At 28.4% G+C, this 20,399-nt stretch overlaps 1 protein-coding gene across 1 annotated transcript; it reads right to left on the reverse strand.

Annotated features, from left to right (window-relative positions):
- Window positions 1-9,830: 9,830 nt before the first annotated feature.
- LOC124805799 (octopamine receptor Oamb) lies at window positions 9,831-20,044 on the reverse strand. Its single transcript, XM_065794692.1, has 6 exons — window positions 19,814-20,044; window positions 18,424-18,639; window positions 17,515-18,293; window positions 17,218-17,397; window positions 13,160-13,400; window positions 9,831-11,114 (listed from the first exon to the last, which is right to left on the reverse strand). Exons 2-6 carry the CDS (start codon window positions 18,629-18,631, stop codon window positions 10,321-10,323), a joined length of 2,202 nt encoding a protein of 733 aa, XP_065650764.1. The 5' UTR covers window positions 18,632-18,639; window positions 19,814-20,044; the 3' UTR covers window positions 9,831-10,320.
- Window positions 20,045-20,399: the final 355 nt, after the last annotated feature.

Below are 20,399 nucleotides of genomic sequence, written 5' to 3' on the forward strand. Positions count from 1 at the left end.
ACTTAACTTTTCAAAACTTAGTCAACTAATATGGCACACCTGCTGGACATCATCTACAAAAGATTGTTTAACCGTGGATTGTTAAGAGATTCAATAATATCATTCGTCAATTTGTTATCCAAAAGACAAATAGATAAGTTCAGTTTATTCTGGTGAATGCATTTTGAATTTTAAATTACAAATGTAAATTATTTTTTCAATTTTTAAAAGGTTGAAATGCAATTTTAATTCGCTCCTTCCATTCTGTCTAGGTTTTGCATTGTTACATCATTGGTTTTACTAAGTTCCAGACCGCAAGTTAATGTTGGTACTACCAAGGTTTGATATAATTGTGCAATAGATTTTGGATGACCAAAGCAAATTCCAGATTGAACAAGAGTTTGGACACCTGCCTGAAAGTAAGATATTTTTTCAGCAATATTTACCTGATCAAGTAGAGCAAATGTGCTCTGTATCCTATGTAAACCCCAAGTGTTTTAGCCTATTGTGTAAATTTATTTGATTACATCGTGAGATAGTACATATTGTACAGCTTTGTACATGTCTTTAACCTGTCAGGAGGAACTCTGTTTTATCAGGGTTTAGTTTCATGCAATTTAAACTGCAGTATACATTACAAGATTTTATTAATTTTTCCAGACCAGATAAAGTTGAGCTTAAAAATATAATATCATCAGCATACGCTACATTACTTTCATTTTTAATGGTTTTGAGAAGGTCCTGGGTATAAATATTATAAAGGTGTGGTGATAAAACTTATTTGATTTGCAACCTTGGTATGAGACAATTGCACTGCTTTTTTAGTATAATGAAAATATTGTCCAAACTAAATGCAAAGGTAGTTTTTTATTGAAGTACAACCAGAGTTGATAATGCCGCTCAGCGGCAAAGTAACTCTCTGCCAAAAAGCCGATTTATTAGGAAGGCGGAAGCTGATTGCGGCGGCCTTCCATTCAATTTTTAGCGGCAAAACTTTCTTTCTTCCGCCTCCAGATGCTTCTGCCCTTCTATTGGCGGCTGCAGCCAGAGTTATATTTTAGAGGCAAAATGTTTTGGAGGCCGACGCTATTAGGGAAGCAGAAGCCATTGATGGTCGTCTCCAGAAAAAATTGCGGAGGCAGAATCATTTTGAGGCCGCCTCCAATGGCATCTGCCTACCAACTGGCTGCGGCCACCAAGTTGGAGGCAGAAATATTTGCCTCCCGCCAGCTGATGTAATGAAAAATAAGTGCTCGTTTTCTTTAAAGCAATTAAATATTAAATAGAAACAAATGCTAAATATTTGACATCCAGTTTCATTTTATTATTTGCAAAATTTAAACAAAATTCTAATTCTTTTATTAAACTAATAAATTAAGTAGAATAAATTTTGTAGTTTTATTATTCAAAACAAATGTTAAAAGTTGGAAATTTTACTTCTATGCCATCGGCGAATAAATCTTTTTGACAGGGTTGTTACGACATAATATGTCTGGCAGATCTGTCGACATATTTTCAGACACATTTTCTGCCGGCATAAAATATGTCCCACATATTTTCTATCGACATATTTTGACATAATTTTATCTCTGAATTATAAAATCAATCTAACAAATTTATTGCACATTTTTTACAGAGTTAAGTGAAAATAGTTTAACAAACTTGTTGCTTTTTTGCAATCAATTATGCTTCATAAAACTTTTATTTTAAACCCTTTAGCAAACATCTGTTGTTTCATAAAGGTCTTTTTCTGCCTTTTTTTAGCGATGTATTATTTGATAGTATTGACTCAGTATTTTTAGCGATGTATCATTTGATGGTATCGACTAGATTGATGCATCATTTGATAGTATTTGATAGTATTGATTAGTATGGGTTACAGTGCTAGCCAAAAAGATCCGACCACTAAAGTTTTTAGACAGAAACGTAATATCATTTCAATTTAATGATAATATGATTGAATTAATCGCAACAAACAACATTCACATAAGTCAATGACACACGTTCGAAGAAACCAACAAGTAGTTCACACCAGAAAAGAGTTTCTAGTACCTCGAAAGTCTTCCTCCGGCTTTGAGGACAGCTTCTATTTTTTGAGGCATAAAGGCAAAAAGAGAGTCACAGTGATCAGGCATTTTTTTTTGAGACCACGCCTCCAGTATAGCCTCCTTCAAAGTTGTCGCCAACGTCGAGTTTGCTTTTGCCACTTCTGCTTTCAATTTTACCCAGCAATTTTCAATCGGGTTTAAATCCGGTGACGAGCCAGGCTACGGAGCAAGAACATTGATGAAATTCTCTTGAAACCCTGTCTTAACGATATTTGCTTGATGACATGGCGCGCCGTCATGCATAAAGATGTCACAGTTGCAAGTTCTGAGCCAAATAGGAACATTTTCCTTTATTATTTGCAAGTAGTTAACAGCTTTGATAGTTTCACCTGGCGGCATGAGATGGATTCCCGCTCAACCTCTGGCAGTAATTGCTCCCCAAATCATAGTTGCAGGGAAATATTTTACCGCTGGAGCAAAATAACGGGCATTGTAGCGTGTGTTTGGTGGCCGTCGAACATTCACTTTATGAGTAGGAAATTGTTTCACCTGCAATTCGTCTGGAGCATGACATGTCGCCACATTGCCACGGTGCTTTACAAAATTTGAGGCTTTCACAACTATTTTTCTGAGATAGTCGTGGTTTTAATGCAGCGCGATAGGATCGAAGACTGAAATTGTCCACAAGACGTCGCCGAATGGTGCGAGAGCTCACATTCACATCTGGAGGCAGTTCGTTGAGAACTTGTGAAGATGATGCCAGTGGGTCCTTCGTGGTTGCTCAGCGAATCATAGCGTCAGTTTTTGATGTGGTACATCTTGGTCTGCCACTGGATCTTCCTGCAGTGCTGGTGCCTGTTGACTTGATGTGCTGAATGACGTCGTGAACAGCTGTCTTAGGCATTTGTAAACGTACGGCAATCGCACGTTCAGACTTCTCGTCTTCCATCAAAAGTTGTATTTGAGCATGTTTTCCTGGTGATATTGTCGCCATAGTCAAATGCAAATAGTAATTCACAGCCACGCATGCGATGGTATATATAACAATGGTACAACTGTTTTGATTGGCTGATAACTAGCAAATCACGCATGCAAAGCGTGATGGTGAAATTCCGAGGAAAACGCCTACACTGCAATGTACATACTTTATACATAGATAAACAATGCGTGGTCGGATCATTTTGGCAAGCACTGTAGTATAGGCGATTTCTCTTATTAGAATGTAAAAACCATCTCAAGCTGAGTTTTTATTACTCAAAGTGGTTTTTATTAGTATGACTAAACTTAAAATTATTCTTTTGATTAAAACAATAATTAAAAAAACATTTTCAGTTATTTTTTATTAATAGTTGATTCATTTAATAAATTATTCTCCATTTTTGACTTTAAATTGTGAGGAAAACGAAAAAAATAAATATTCCAATATATATTTCACTCAAAACATTTTATGCTAGTTTATGGCAGTTAACTATGCAGTTATAATGTAATTGTCAATTATTTTATTGTTAAATAAATCATAACTATTATAACTATAAGTATACTATTCGTAATTAGTTATAAATTATTACCGGTTAGTTTTCTTAATATGAATTTAATGAGCTGAGTATAACTTTTGTGAAATATTTCAAATTCTTCAGCTTAAATGAATTTAATTTGGCACGAATTTTTTAAAATTCTGTGAACCGTTTTTTTCATGGAAACTTTTGAATTCAATTTTTCATAATGAAATCTTTTTCAGGATCAACTAATAATTAAAAATAACTGAAAAAGTTTTTTTTTTATTGTTATTTTAATCAAAAGAATAATTTTAAGTTTAGTCATACTAATAAAAACCACTTTCAGTAATAAAAAATCAGCTTGAGATGGTTTTTACATTCTAATAAGGGAAATCGCCTATACTAATCCATACTAATCAATACTATCAAGTACTATCAAATGATGCACCAATACTAGTCAATATTAGCCAATACTATCAATGTCAATATTAGTCATAATCAATAAATAAGTCATAATCAATAAATAAGTCAATAAATGTCAATATTAGTCAATACTATCAAATGATACATCGCTAAAAAGGGAAGAAAAAGACCTTTATGAAACAACAGATGTTTGCTTAAAGGGTTTAAAATAAAAGTTTTATGAAGCATAATTGATTGCAAAAAAGCAACAAATTTGTTAAACTATTTTCATTTAACTCTGTAAATTAAGCTGAAATGTGCAATAAATGTGTAAGATTGATTTTTTCTTCAAGAATATCACAGGAAATAATTCAGACATAAAATTATGTCAAAATATGTCGATAGAAAACATGTGGAACATAATTTATGTCAGCAGAAAATAATTTAGACATAAAATTATGTCAAAGTATGTTGATAGAAAATATGCCTGACATTTTATGTCAGCAGAAAAAAATTCAGACATAAAATTATGTCGAAATATGTCGATAGAAAATATGTCTGACATATTTTATGTCAGCAGAAAAAAATTCAGACAAAATTATGTCAAAATATATCGATAGAAAATACGTGGGGCATATTTTGTGTCGACAGAAAGTATGTCTTAGACATATTTGACAGATAACAACCTTGCTTTTTGACATAAAAAAAAAATTATAATAAGTAATTAAATTGACTGATTTTGGTCAAAGTTTTTTAGAACAAGTCGACATGCTAAATTTTCTATCTATTATATCATTTGCCATAACGTTTAATATCTTTAATAATTGGACATTGTAAAAGTTATTAAAAAAATATCTGCTAATATTTATTAAAAATTTGCGACCACGCTGTATTACGCTAATAGTTTTGCCAAATTACAACAACAACAAAAATTTATACACTTGAAATATATATTTTATAAATATTATTTACATTTTACTCTATACTTTTAAAACGTTTAAAAATATAGACTTATCTACTTTTACACGTTTTAAAGTTTTAAGCGATTAAAAGTTTAAAAGTTTAAAAGTAAAAAATTTATTCGATAGTCCTAGAAAAATAACCGCTCTGACAGAATTATATTTTTTTTTTTTAAAGTTTTTAAATAGTCAAAAAATCATATAAAACAAAACTTTGATTTGACATATATTAAAAATTTGTTCTCATTTAATATTTTAATTGCTCGTTAACTTAAAGACAAACGTGCAATTATTTTTCATTACATCTGCCGACGGTAGGCAAATATTTCCGCCTCTAATTTGGCGGCCGCAGCCATCTGGTAGGCAGAAGCTATTGAAGGCGACCTCCAAATGGTTTTGTCTTTAAAATTTCTTCTGGAGGTGGCAATTATTGGCTTCCACCTTTCTATTAATTGGGTTCTGCCTCCAAAACATTTTTCCTCCAAAAAAATTCTGACTGCGGCCGCCAATAGAAAGGCGGAAGCCATTGTAGGCGGAATAAAGAAAACTAAAAATCCCACTAAAATTTAATTGGGAGGCAGCCGCCGTCTGTTGTGGAAGAAAAGTGAAAACGAGAATGTTTACGCCGTTTATCAGCACTGAGTAAAACTTATCAAAAAGAAATTCCCAGTTATAGCTATCAAAGGTGTTTTCTGCATCCAAGGAGCATAAATAAACAGGTGAATTTTTACTATTGTAATGTTTAATAGTTTCACTAATTAGAAATTCTGCGTGCAGGGTTAAAGAGTTAGATTTAAATTCAAATTGTAGCGGGTGAGTGTTCTTGATCTCTAATTGATTGATTAATGCTTGAGGCATGATTTTTGTGCAATTACTTTGGAATAACTAAAGAAGTTAATAAACTGTGACTGACATCTTTTTGATTCTTGCTATTATAAAATGATTGCTATTTGTTAATTTTGATTAAGGGTGTACCGGATTGGAAACTTTGAATTCCGCCCGGAACCGGATTTGCCAGAATTGTTAATAAAATTCTGCCCGGAACGAGAGCTATATTTATGTAATTTTTTGCCTTCAAGATTGAATTTGAAAGCCTGCACCTCAGCACCGTGGCTACTTAATATATATTTACAACCTATAATATATATATATATATATATATATATATATATATATATATATATATATATATATATATATATATAAACATTTAAAATGAGACTATTCTCAGGGGCAGGTAACATTTATGATGAAAAAAGAGCTAGTTTGTTGCCCATAACTGGATTGCAACTTTTTTTGCACCACCTTATTCCTGAACTTCTAGAAACCCTTACATAATTGATTACTGCAAATAAAATTACATTGTGTTTGTTAAGAATTTTGTACATTTTACCTAGGTTTAACTATATTACTTCATTGCCGGAATTCCGGTCGGAACAAAATTACAGTATATCCCTAATTTTGATGACTTTTTTGTTTCGTATACCACAAAAAAAAAGTATGGGTTCTGAATTTTTTTGTTTACACTACTCGCTCAATAACTTTGCTTTGTATTGCTCAGCCACAGTTAAATCAGGGTTGATAAACACTTTATTAAACTCGGTCGAGTTTTTTAAAATTTTTTCGCTTTTAGGATAAAATTTCTATGATTTAAGAACAATAACAATCATTATCGTTATCGTTAAAAACAATAATCTTTTTTTGATTTTTTGTCGGATTTGATTTTAACTTTATTATTTGTTTAATTTCGATCTTTGCTTTAATAGAGTTCATTATGTCGAGAATAGACTTTTTATTTTATTTCAAGTGCTTGATAAATCTGCTTCTTTAGAGGCTTCGATACCAAACACTACAGCGTTACTTTACTATTTTTCTCTTTCTTTTGCCTCGGCAACAAAAGCGTTCCTTAAAAGAAGTTGTTCGGTTGACCTTTTAGGTGGCGTATTTTCACTAACGACTCTAGCCCACGATATAGATGTGGAAGGTACAATTTTAGCTTTCTCTAGAACATTTAGTCTCTGGGTTAACAGTAAATTTCAATTTTTCAACTCATCAATTGTTTTGACTAGTGATTTTATTATTTTATCTTGATAAGCTTTATACACATTAAACTCGATTGGTTGAACATTTTGTTTTTTATTAATATTTTAATTAAACCTTATTTTTACTCAAAATTTTATAAAACGTCTTTTTGAGTGCCATTTTTTAATAATTTGTTTAAAAATGTTTTTTTACAATAAATTTGAAAAAATTCATTTTTATCTAAAAGCTTTAAATCTTTTAAACATTCTATGAAACCTTTTTATTGAGACCCAACTTTTACTTTTGGAGAGAAATAGTTATCATAATATTAATATAGATTTTCTTAATTAACATTACCAAGGCCGGCAAAGACAAGTTCAGCTCATTAAGGAGCATCATTACCTGCTCGACGGACCAAGAGTAAAGTGAGTTTTGGAAGAACGAAGGTATATTAGAGTGAAAGACAGAAGTAGTCGTGTTAAAATGATAGCATAGAGAAAGCGGACAGAAATTGCACATGATGTTAGAAGGTGCAATTGAACTGTTAGTCGTACCGACAAAGATTTGAAGAGTTCACATGATCGAAACCTTTTTTTAAGAAATTTTGACATCCAATGTAGTCACTAAATTTTTTAATTTAAATTTAATAGTTCATAAACTAAAGATTGAGAGGTGTGTTTCTATATAAATCTTGGGCAGACCTGTCAATCTTTAGTTTATAAACTGAACTATTAAATTTAAATTAAAAAGCTTATTTTCCACTTTTTAGAACAAAAAAGGTTATATTTTTGAGCAAATGTTTTTGCTATATTTTTTATTATATTTTATTGTTATTATTTAATTTCATTTAACACCCAATGTAATTTACAAGATAAAAAGAAAAATAAGAAAATTATTTCCGGTGATTCTTACTTCAGAATTTTTTCTTCAAGAATATCTTTGAAAATTCCTCTTTGCACTTTTGCATTCCAGCACTCTATCGCATATTTCAATGTTTGTTCAACATCGGAAGGAATTCACTTTTGAAAGGTGGAATTTTTACCTTCTTTTTATTTTGAATCAAATTCTTAAAATCTAACAACTGAAAACGGCATAGTTCCTGGACATCAACAACAAACGAATGTTGAAACAGAGGGCGTTCCAGCTGTGAACAGATAATGCTGCAGTTGATCTATTATTCAGAAGACGAAGGAACAAGTTAAATTTATTTTGTCTAATACTTTCCAAAATTTCCTGGATTCTAAATAGAGAACCCGCATAGTTCCTACTGTGTTTTGAAACATTCAAAAACGACTTTAGCGCACTCCTTCCAATTATATCTAGCTTTTTCATCAAAGCAAAACTATTTCCACATAGCTCCATACCATAAGTTAAAATAGGAACTGCCAGTGATTAATATATATAGGAAATAGAATTTAGGTGGGCAAACCGGATTCCAGATTGAATAAGAGTTTGAACAACAGTTCAAAAGTTTGAGATTTCTTCATCAACATTTGTATGACTGAGCGAAGCAAAAGTTGAATTTTCAGTATACCATGTGAATCCCAAATGCCTAAGTTTATTCTAAAGATTTATGTTATTATCAGAAATCGTTATCGTATGGGTTTGTATTTGTGCTTTACCTGAAATCAAGAAATAAGTTTTTTCGGCGTTTAATTTAATACAAATAATATTACAGTAAATGTTGCATGTTTTTATAAGCTTTTTGAGACCAGAGTAGAGCTTAAAAGTATGATATCATCCGCATATGCTACCACACCAGTAAAGAGCCCGTATATAGATGTGCCGACAATACCTTGATTTTTAATATTTTCGACAAGACTTTCAGTGTAAAGGTTATAAAGGTGAGCCGAAAGAATCTTAGAAAGAACATTATTGACATTACAAATATCTTGATAAACATGATGTAATAACGCTTGCCGACAAAACGTGATGTAGTAGTGTTTGCTGACAACACAAACTTTTTTAATCCTCGAACTTAATTAAAAGCCTTTACGAATGTATGAACCAACACTGGAATGTTTGAATATCTAGAAATTAATTAAGTTAGCACTAAATACATAAAAATACATATACAAAATAATATAATACAAAAAGGACATCATGTTTCATTTTAAAAAAACAAAAAAATAAAAAATCAATTATACTGCCTTAACAAAAGTAAATGATATAAACATTAAAAGAACTAAAACAATTTCAAATTCTAGCGATACTTCATTTTAAACCGTACCTATATAACAAAATAATATATAATAATATAAGTTTTAGAACATTAAATAATCCTGTCACCGTAAAAAAAAAGTTAAAATATAAAAAAACAAGATTTGATACCACTGTAGATGATCAATTCAATTATTTAACTATAGAAAACCAAAATGTTTGTGTATTTTTGCACCTGCAACTACCTCAAATAGAAATTAAAAAAACTTTGATAGCTGTCCATAGGGATTTACAATGTGCCAATCATTAAAATAGCATTGACAAATAATATGGACAGTGTCTGAAGTCTCCCCAATGGGGTGTATTGAAAAAAATACGGGGTTTAATCAATAAATATCATAATATTTTGTTTTATAATATTTATGTTAGATATTATGAATAACATTAAGTAAAAATATTTGATGTTACCTGATAATTACCAATTTTATTTGCAGTTGCGCAGTAACTCGCAATAATTACTTTACTCTTTTTTTTCTTTTTTTTACAGTTTTTAACGTTTTTTTATAAAAACTCTCTTTAAATTAATGAGAATTTTCTAATAAAAAGATTCAAGATTGATCAACAATTTTTTAGCAAGCATCGCAGTAGATAGAGTTAAATTACTCAGTTCAACGGACAGAATTTACATAAAAATAACTTTTTTTAGCTTTTGTGTAACATTTTTAACAAATTAAATATTATGTTTAAGAAGTAAGCGCTAAGGGTTATATAGTAGATACACCTTATTATTTTAAAGAGAAAACTTTGAAAAATTCATTCAAAAAAAGTATTTTATTTATTCAGCGAACCAATTCCTTTATCGCCACCATTTCCACCATATACCCATTTCTTTATCGAGATAATTTTTAATCCAAGTTCTCAACCGTTTATGCGTTAACAGTATTATTTAAAACTTCACAAACTCAGGTCATTTTTGTTTATTATTATGGATTTTTAATTAGGACTCACTTTTTTTTGTAAACAATTTTAACTCTATACTACTTGGTGAAATAATACGCCTTACACCATACACCATGCACAGTTTCGTTAGCAAGTCTTGATGAACACATGCAAACTTGATTGAAAAAAGTATTTCGATAAAAACTAGTGTCAAGGCTAATATAGTTTGAAACTTTTTTTAGTTCGGTAAAATAAAAATGAATAAACTATTGGTTAGTGACGCTAGCTATTAGTAAGGCTGCTGTTACATTTAAACTATTGCTTAGTTTTATTTGTTGTGCTCTGATGCATCGCGTCATTGTTTAACAAAAGGTTCGAAGATAATTCCGTGTTTGAATTAGAGATTTTTGAGCTTCCGGTTCTTAGAATTAAACTTTTAGAATTGGACCGACTAACTATTGATGTTATTGAAAAAGAATTCAGTCTTCCATTTAATCCCCGTTTGTTGCACCTTAAAAGCAAGTTTTTAAACATTTCACGAAAATCGGGACTTCGTATGGCGTAAACAAAAACGTTCATCATACTGTTACTATAGTGCAAAATTTTAGAAACTCGAAGTGGAATATTCCAATTCATGCAAGAGGTGAAAACATAAGCAATGTTCACTATAAAAAAAGGTGACCAACAAATAGTAAAAAGACCAATGATTACAGATATTGTTTTTGCAATTCGAATGTCACGTGATAATCGAATGCAATCTTCGTTGTTGTCAGGTTTAATCATTCCATAGGCCGTTGCAAAAATAATTAAATAAGATACTAGAATCACTATTAAAGGCAGTGCAAACGCTAACATAAAAATAAGTATTGTAACTATTTTTTCATGTTTAGTTAAAAAAGCGCTAACAATGGCGGTATAAATGCTTCCAATCAGCCAAGTCATAAAAATGCTTACTATTACCGGTTTGTTCGGTAAATTAAAGTGTTGTGTAGGATATTTTACGGCTACCATACGCTCTAAACTTATTAAAGCTAAAGAAAGAATCGAAGTTGTTCCAAACAGAACATCAAGCGAAATTAAATGTTGCCAAATTGAACGTTCTCCGACTCCTAAAAGTATAAAAAAGATAAATAGAAATGGTGAATTAAGCTAATTGTTTTCAGTTCATTAGTATTTTACACAATAATTTTGGTCCTCGAGAAGAAATTAAAATTCAATCGCTGCAAAAAAATTTTTTTTGGCTCAACTGTTATTTTAAAATCTGGTTAAGCATCTGATCAAACAGAAAAATATTTTAGAAGAAATTTTAATAACTTTGAACATAAATATAAGAAGATAACAGATATTTATTTGGTAAATATTAACAAGCTAGTAAACTGTGATGATTAATGTAAAATTCACAAGCAAAGCACGTCTAGATAATAACGAAATAGATGTGGGTTGCATAATTAGTAAATCTGGCAACCATTATAAATTTCTTTATTTCAACACAACCATGTTAAAAAATTTTGATTACAGCTAAAAGTTCACTTTTCAAACCCCATTTAACTTTATGGGCAAAAAAATCCTAACTAATTTAGCCGTGTTTAGCATCAAAATATAAAAGACAAAAATTATGGATGTTTACAAGTGTGAAAATGCAATGCAAAAAAATAGTTCATTTAAAATAATCCAGATTTTCATTTATGACAATTTGCAAAATAAATATAAAATTTTAAAAACATCAACATTTAATCCTAATAACTTATTTGATAATCTCAAAAATATTGTTTGTCAAGTTGCTGGTAACTGAAATTATGGATAAAACACCTATTTTTAAAATGTTGGAGGGGTTGGAGATTATTAAAATCTTGGAGGGGGGGGGGGTTTAAATTTCAAATTACGCCACTCAGTCTTTAAACAATTACAATTAATATGCAGATAATTTTTTATATCAATTACTAAAGTTAAATCTTCATCAAATTCAATTTGATAACAACATAAATTGATAACAAAAGTTAAAAACAAAAAAAAAACAAAAAAAATTTTGCTATCATTTCACAACAACGAAAAACAGCTGTCGGTAAAAAGATTGAAAAAACAGCTGTCGGAGAAACTATCGGAAAACTCAACTTGCTCTTTTTTTCAAAAACTTTTAAACATGAACTAAAAATTATTACCACTCTATACGGTCAAAACTTTATCATTTAACATCTTATTGTTAAACATCCTGTTGTTTAATATCGCATCATATTTGATTCAACGTCCAATCATTTGATACCTAATATATTACCTAACCAGGGCAAAAATTAGACAATAATACTCAAATCACCACTAACGTAATACATAACGTATTTTACATTAAATAGTTCATAAATTTATAAAATAAATATGTATGAAATGAAAATAAAATATTCTTTTTACTGTTAAAATTTACTTAAACTAAATTTTAAATAATGAAAAAAAGTATTGAACAGCTAAAGAAAGAGTTTTTAGGAAGAAGAAGAAAAATAATAAAAAATAAAATAAAATAAAAAATAGTTTAGATAATTAATCATATTAATGATATTAACGAGGAATAGTTTCATTATATTAAAAGTTTAAAATTAATATTAAAAATAATAAATAATGATAGTTTAAAATTAATATAAAAATACTTTCATTATATTAAAAATTATATATATTTAAAAGTAATAAAACAACAAAGCAAACCAGACAGCTTGTTTGAAGAAAGCAAACCAGACATCTTGTTTAAAGAAAGCAAACCGAACAGCTTGTTTGAAGAAAGCAAACCGGACTTGCTTGTTTCGGGTTGAAGTTTTGATTTGATAAGTCGGTAAAATGCAATTAGTAGTCGGTAAAATGTGAATAAATGCGAACCGGAAAAAATTTTCAAGTAAAAATGGATTTTTCTTGTTAAAAAAGATATTTAGCATTGACAGTGTCATTTATTTATCAGGTTTGCACATATAAATGTGGAGACCTTTATTTGCAACTATTTGAATGATGTCACCTTTATAATGCAACTTAAATCATTTAATATTTTAAATTAAATTTCTTTAAAAGTTGTTAGTATTTTAACATGCATAAAAACTGAATTTAACCTTCAAATAAAAAAAAACAACCTTTTTTTTCTTTTTTTAATTTTTTTTTTTATAATCAATTATTTACATACCTAGCTGAACACAAATCCAAAATGGTACAGAAACACAACCAACCATGAGATCACACAATGCCAGGTTGACTACAAAATAGTTAGTAAAAGTTCTTATTCTTTTGGGTCCTTTAAAAAACGCCAATATTACAAGTATGTTTCCAACCAAGATTAGCATGGATATGTGACCTAGGTATAACACTTCAAACATGGTAGCATTATTTGTTGACATAGAAGTATTGCAATTTTTTGTGTTGTCCATTTATTAGTTTTCTTAGAAAGAGAATAACCAAATTAAATAAAAGTTCAAAAAAAAAACTTGTTATGAATTAAACTTTTTATTTTATCCTTACTTTTCTTAGTTTGAAAAAAACAACAAAAAAGTATCGTAATTGATAAAATCGCAAAACGATTAAAATCTAATCGATTAAAAGTTTAGTGTCAAAGTCTTAAAAAGAAGATTTTATCACTTAAAAAAAACGACGTGTTTTGTTTTTTATTCAAATTTAATTATTTATCGTAAAAGACAATAAAAGTTTTTTTTCAAATATGTAATATTTGAAATAATATGCAATCAAAAACTTTTTGGTCATTAATTTTAGGTTACTTCGCAATAGGATAATACATAGACGTACATAAATATAATAAAATAATATATACACACAGATATATATATATATATATATATATATATATATATATATATATATATATATATATATATATATATATATATATTTATATATATATATATATATGATTTTTTCTTTTCCTCAAGGATAAATAGATAAACTGTTTTTTATGCTGAAACTAACAGTTTTATATATAAATCAAAGCATTAACAGTTTTTAAAACAGGATTAAGAACTATAACATAGTAAGTAACTTTTTATTTGGTTTTATGTTTAATCGTTAAACTTGATATTAACAATAAATATTACACAAACATTAAGCTCATGTAATAAAAAAAAAATTATAACAACTTTTCTATAAATTGCATTTTTATAAGCATAATTTTTATAAGCATAATTTTTATAAGCATAATGATATGTTTGCAAATATTTAAAATTAAGTTTAGAACAAAAATTTATTATTATTAACATTATTAAATGAACATTTATACAATGTTTAAAAAAAACTGCAACTATATATAAAATTAGCAACTATTTATAAAAATTGCATCTATTTATAAAAATTGCAAATACACATAAAAATTGCAACTATATATAAAAACTATAACTTGTGTCCTCTAAGTATATTCTTATAAAACTTAAAAATATATAAACATCTAAAAATATATAAAAATCTAAATAAAAGTAAATAAGATAGCGATGATTTTGCGGCTCCTGTTTGTCCATCCGTATGTCCGAAAATGTTAAAAAGCATCAGTAATAATAAAAGTCACGATATTCGATACAATGACAAAAATGAAGTACTTAATGAAATAAGTACTCAATCCAGAGCTAAATCGACGACGGTTGGGTATGACCCTCCCCTTTATTTACAAATTTTCTAACTAAAAGATTTTGCTACATTTGATAAATTCAAATTCAATATGAAGAAACATTCAAAGAATGTTATGAAACAATGAAACCTTTTTAATCTATATAATAACATTGATATTTGCTAGTAATTCTTACTTGTAATTTTTTGTTGTTGTTCTAGATCAAATCAAATTTGTTTTCTAATAATTTTCTTTTAATTTTCGAATAAGATAAGCTAAAACGATTGGTTTGTAATATTTTAATTGTCGATTTTTTTAAAATAATTACATCTGTTGTATATTGACGTTATTAATTGACTGACTAATTCGAGACAACATATGTTTACTCAAAATTTTCTTGAATTTATTTTGAAGCAAAAAACATATTTAATTATTGATTATTAAATGTATTTGTTATGAATTCTAAGAATTATTTGTGTAACGTTTTATTTTTTTAATTCAGATAATTTTTTTTATATATATAAAGAAAATCAAAACCAAATATAAAAAGGGGAAGAAAAGGTGTTGGTTAAAGGGGGAGCGCAAAAACTTAAAATTAAATAACTGCCTATTTAAAAAAGTAAGAAAAAATCCCAACGCCTATATTCATAAAAAATATTTGAAAAAAACCTATTGTTAAATGACAATTAAAAGAAGCAGATAACTAAAGCAAAGAGGACATATAATTAAAACAAAGCCGGCAAAATTAATTAAAAACAAATCAATGTTAGTATTGAAGAAGCTCACAAAAACAAATAAAAGTAGACATATAAATTATTTTTCATTTTGTTTTTCTTATCTAAATAAACTCTAAATAAACTTGTAAACTAACGTTACAAGCTAACTTAACTTTACTAAACTTTACTCTTATGAGTCTCGCTATGAGGTAATGACTATGAGGCTCGCAAAAGCAAGTAATTTTTGATATATTTAGTTTGAGTAATAAAACAGTGTTTTTATAAAAATTGGTGGGATTAAATAATCCTGTCTCTAGCGCTGTTGTCATAACAGTTCAAAGATACGTGCTCTTCTATTTATTCTTACTGTTTGTATCTATTTATTATTGCCCCGTTTTCTAAAACCTAGAAAAACACCCTCTTCCAACCCTTCTAAACTTTCGCATATTATAAACGTTATAAAGTTAACAATATATGAAAGTTTGGTAGTAAATCTACAATAACCTGACCTTTCATAATACAATCCTCATTTTTTTACAGCCAACTAATGTTTCAGTTTAAAATGTTAACACACAAAAAAAAAGAATAAAATAAGTCAAAAATATTTTGTGTAGCTCAATTATAAACTAAACTGCAATTTTAAAAACTGAAATTTTTTTAAAAACACATTTTCTATTAAGGCGTTGCATTATGTCATGCTTTTATGGGTTATATACAAAGAACGTTAACTATTTGACAAGTTTTTATAAAAACTTGTTTCTATGGTGATTTGGGGCGTCCAAATCTGCAAACAAATATTTAAAAAACTGTATATAAAAGCATTTTTTTTTTCTATTTTCAAATTTATTAAAAAGAAAAAAAAATTTTTTTTGCATTTAAAGCTTTTTAAGTCCAAAGCAAATAAAACAATTTTCAATCTCTCTGGGTGAGTGAGAACCCTAAAAACAATAATATAATAAAAGTAAAAAATTTTACAAGGAGACTGGGCCAGACTAAAACAATCTCTAAATCTTTGGTAGCAGAGAAAAATGCAACAATTTTCAAAGATGACAATAGCTCCATCTTTTTGTAACAAATGGTGATTCCATGATGGTGAACTTTTAAAGACTAGTTCAACTGAACAAAAAAACTCGTTATACCCACGTTATACACGAACAAACTTCCATAAAAATCTAAATTTTTATGGAAATTAGTTATAAAATTATCTGAAAAATATGAAGACGAGGTTAGTGATTGGGATACTCTAAAAGATGAATCAAACTCTAACACCGGGTGTTAAGATGTGCTGAAATAAATGAAATGAAAAAAATTGAAACCACTATTTCTAAAGTGAAAAAAACAAGGAGTCATGACGACATCATAAATATTTGAAAAAGGGTCACATTTTTCGAAAATTTACTATCGAAAAAAAAAATAAAAAATAAAAAAAACAGCTAATAAATTGCTTAAATTTCTTGACGACATGTATAAGTTAAAACCCATTCCCCTAAATATGAAAGTAAAAAAATTCATCCACCTAAATATAAACTTCATCCCGATTTTATCTTGAAATCATCTTTATTTGATTATAATTTCATTTAGTTTTAATTCACTGATATTGTTAACGTTAAAATCATTTTTATAACTGATACTAATTTGTTACTCAGCAAACAAATTGTAACTTTTGAATGTTTATTTTGAAAAAGATTTTAAACATGAAATAAATTAATAATAAATCAAAAGTAATAATTTGAACGTGATGTTATAATAAAAAATTTTAAGTTCTTATCATTTATTTATGATTAAGTGAATAATTGAAACTAATTAGCAAAAAAAAAAAAATTAAAAAATAGATTTAAACACTGGATCTCAGCATGACTAAGCGAAAAATTCAATAAGCTTTGACTAAGTTGAAAGGAATGCTTTAGCCTGTAACAACACTTTAGCTTTAGCCTCTAACAACACTTTAGTTTTAGCCTGTAACAAAATTTTAGCTTTAGCCTGTAACAAAACTTTAGCTTTAGCCTGTAACAAAACTTTAGCTTTAGCCTCTAACAACACTTTAGCTTTAGCCTCTAACAACACTTTAGTTTTAGCCTGTAACAAAACTTTAGCTATACCCTGTAACAATAAAAGTAAAATAAGTTTATTACTAATTATACAATTAATAAAGACAAAGACTAATAAAATACTTTAGTGAATAGTTTCCAATAATGTTCGGAAAGTTTTCAATTAGGCAACACCCTTTTGCTTCCACAATGTCTCTTTCTGGTCTTGCTTTTTATCTTTTTTCAAAAAAAAGTTCAGTGAGCCTTTTTTACTTCCATTTTTATACAAAGAAAAGCTTTTTGCTTCAATTGTTTTCATATTGCACACAGCACGAAACATTTTAAATACAAGAGATTTAAATGTGGTTCGGAATATTGGGCTACGTACGGCGTACACGAAAAAGTTCATCATGCTGTTACTGATACGTAGCGACACAACAATATTAACAATCCATGTACTTATACTTTCAGATTTGATAACACTACATAGCTTAGTGGATGTGTTGCCTCCGCAATAATAATATAAAATGTTTACAATAAAGAACGGCATCCAACATACCGTAAACAAACCAATTATAAGTGAAATTGTTTTTGCCACGCGAATTTCTTTTCTTAAGTTTGGAGACTGATTAACGCTCATTGCAGTAAAAAAAATAATTACATATGACACTATTATAATAAAGAGAGGCAAAAAAAATGAAATCACCATAATGAGTAGAGTGTATGGACTATTTATTGAATGTCTTCCTATTATCAGTTTCAATGCAGCCAACAGTAAACCAATAATCCACGTCATAACAATAGAAAATAATACAGGTTTTTTTGATAAGTTGTAATGCATTGCAGGGTATTTCACAGCAAACGTTCTTTCTATACTAATTGCAGTCAAACACAAGGCGGAAATTGTTCCACAAAGTACGTCCAGTGCAATAAAATATTCGTAGTTTCTGCTTCCCTCCTTTGTTTTTCCTGAAATTGTATGAAATCATAAATGTTTCTACATTAAAAAAACTCTTCACTGTATGTACATTAAAAAAACTCTTCACTCTATGTATATTAAAAAAACTATTCACTGTATGTACAGTAGAATAAGTAATACCTAGTCTAACGCAAACTCTAAAAGGAACGGAGAAGCATCCAACCATCAAGTCTGAAAAGGAAAGATTCACCACAAAGTAATTAGTCAAAGTGCGAATTTGGCGAGGACCTTTCCAAAAAGCAAGAATGACAAGAGCATTCCCAGATAATATCAAAAATCCGACGCACAAGATATAAATTAGGTCCACAATGTCACGAGCATGGAGCATTTCTTGACCTAAAAATGAACACGAATGCACACTAGTTATTTTTATTATTAAAAACTCTTAAGCATTTTTCTCAAAAGCATTTGCAATCAATTGTTTATGTGTGTCATGATTATTTTAGGTTTAGTTTCAAATAAGATCAAACATAGAACTCTAGAGAACAATTTAACAGAGTACATACAGGCCTTACACTTAAGGTACACATACAGGCCATACACTTTAGATTTTATACAGGTCACCTAAGAACGCATAAAGCAAAATACCTTTTTTACTTAAGTAGTGATATCATTAATTTATTTATTTTATGTTGGTTATAATGTATTTACAAAAATATTATGATGAAGGTAATAAAACGTTGTTCTAATAAAATATATCTAAATACGCTAGAATATAATTAAAAATGTTATTATATAATTAAAAATGTTACTGTATTATCTAAATATTTAAAAGGCTACAGCTTGTTTATGAATTAACTTCTTATTACTATTATTGTTATTATTATTATTTTGTCTATTTAAAAAATATTCAAATTTTTAACTTTAAATCGGAAAGGTCTTAAAATGAAAAATAGCTAAGACAATCCCGTTGTTCATACCAAACAATCCTGTTGTGGTTACCGAACAATCCTGTTGTTCTTACCGAACAATCCTGTTGTTCTTACCAAACAATCCTGTTGTTGTTACCGAATAATCCTGTTGTTGTTAGCGACTCTGTTAAAAATTAGTTCTCAATAATTTCTTGAAAACTAATACTTTTTTAAAAATTAAATTATTTCGTTACATTAAACGAAAATTAAAATAATTAAGCAAATGGAATTTTGTATAATTATTTATATATTGAGTAATATTTTGTATAATATATTTTGTATAATTGCGACTCCGCCGCTGAGACATCAAATGCATAAGTACCCAGTATCAATACATTTGCGTTAATAATAGGTTGTGCGTTAATAAAACGTTTTATGCATTAAATTAAATTTTGAAAAAAATGTAGAAAATAAAATACAATTTGAAAAAAAAAAGTAAAAAGTTTTTACTACTTTTACTTCCAAGAAAATAAAAATATTTAAAAAATGACAACAGCACAACAACCACAACAAAAGTTACTGCACACAAAAATATTCGAATTAAAATTTTTTCTACTTTTAGTTTTTGGATTTAAAAAACTTTGATAATGACATATTACCAATTCAACTAAAAATATTTTTTCTGTCTTTTAAAATAATAAAATTTGTTGCTTTTAATCAGATGAAGAGCTCAGTTTTATTTTATTTGTTTCCTTTTTTTCCCAAGCTTTTGTACCAAAGCAAACAAAAATCGGCTAACTTCTTTTAGTTTGTTCGCCTCATCAATTAACATCAAACTAACGAATCTTACTCGCGGAGCCTATGTGAAATAAGTACGAGTAAAAAACATTAAGTCTAACAAAGTAAATGGATTAGTTAAAAGATTTTTTAACCTTTCCAATCTTTTGTAAAAGCTTTGTTTACAAAAATCAAACAATGACCTAAAAAAACGATATCTTTTTTAAATGCAATAAAAAAACACCCAAGTTTTAAAAATTGTTATAATTGCCGCAAAAGAATAATTTCACGAGCTGTACTTAATAATTTTAATAAGAAGTAATTTTAAATTCGATGAAAATAGTTTTTTCCTTCTAATGTAAGTATTACGTATGTATTTTTAATGAGATCATTTTGATAGAAATTTTTCGGAGCCATCACAAAAAAAAATTAAATAAAATTAAAAAAAGAATGAGGTACAAGAGTCGG

This window comes from Hydra vulgaris, chromosome 03, assembly GCF_038396675.1.
Source record: "Hydra vulgaris chromosome 03, alternate assembly HydraT2T_AEP".
Taxonomy (NCBI): Eukaryota; Metazoa; Cnidaria; class Hydrozoa; order Anthoathecata; family Hydridae; genus Hydra; species Hydra vulgaris.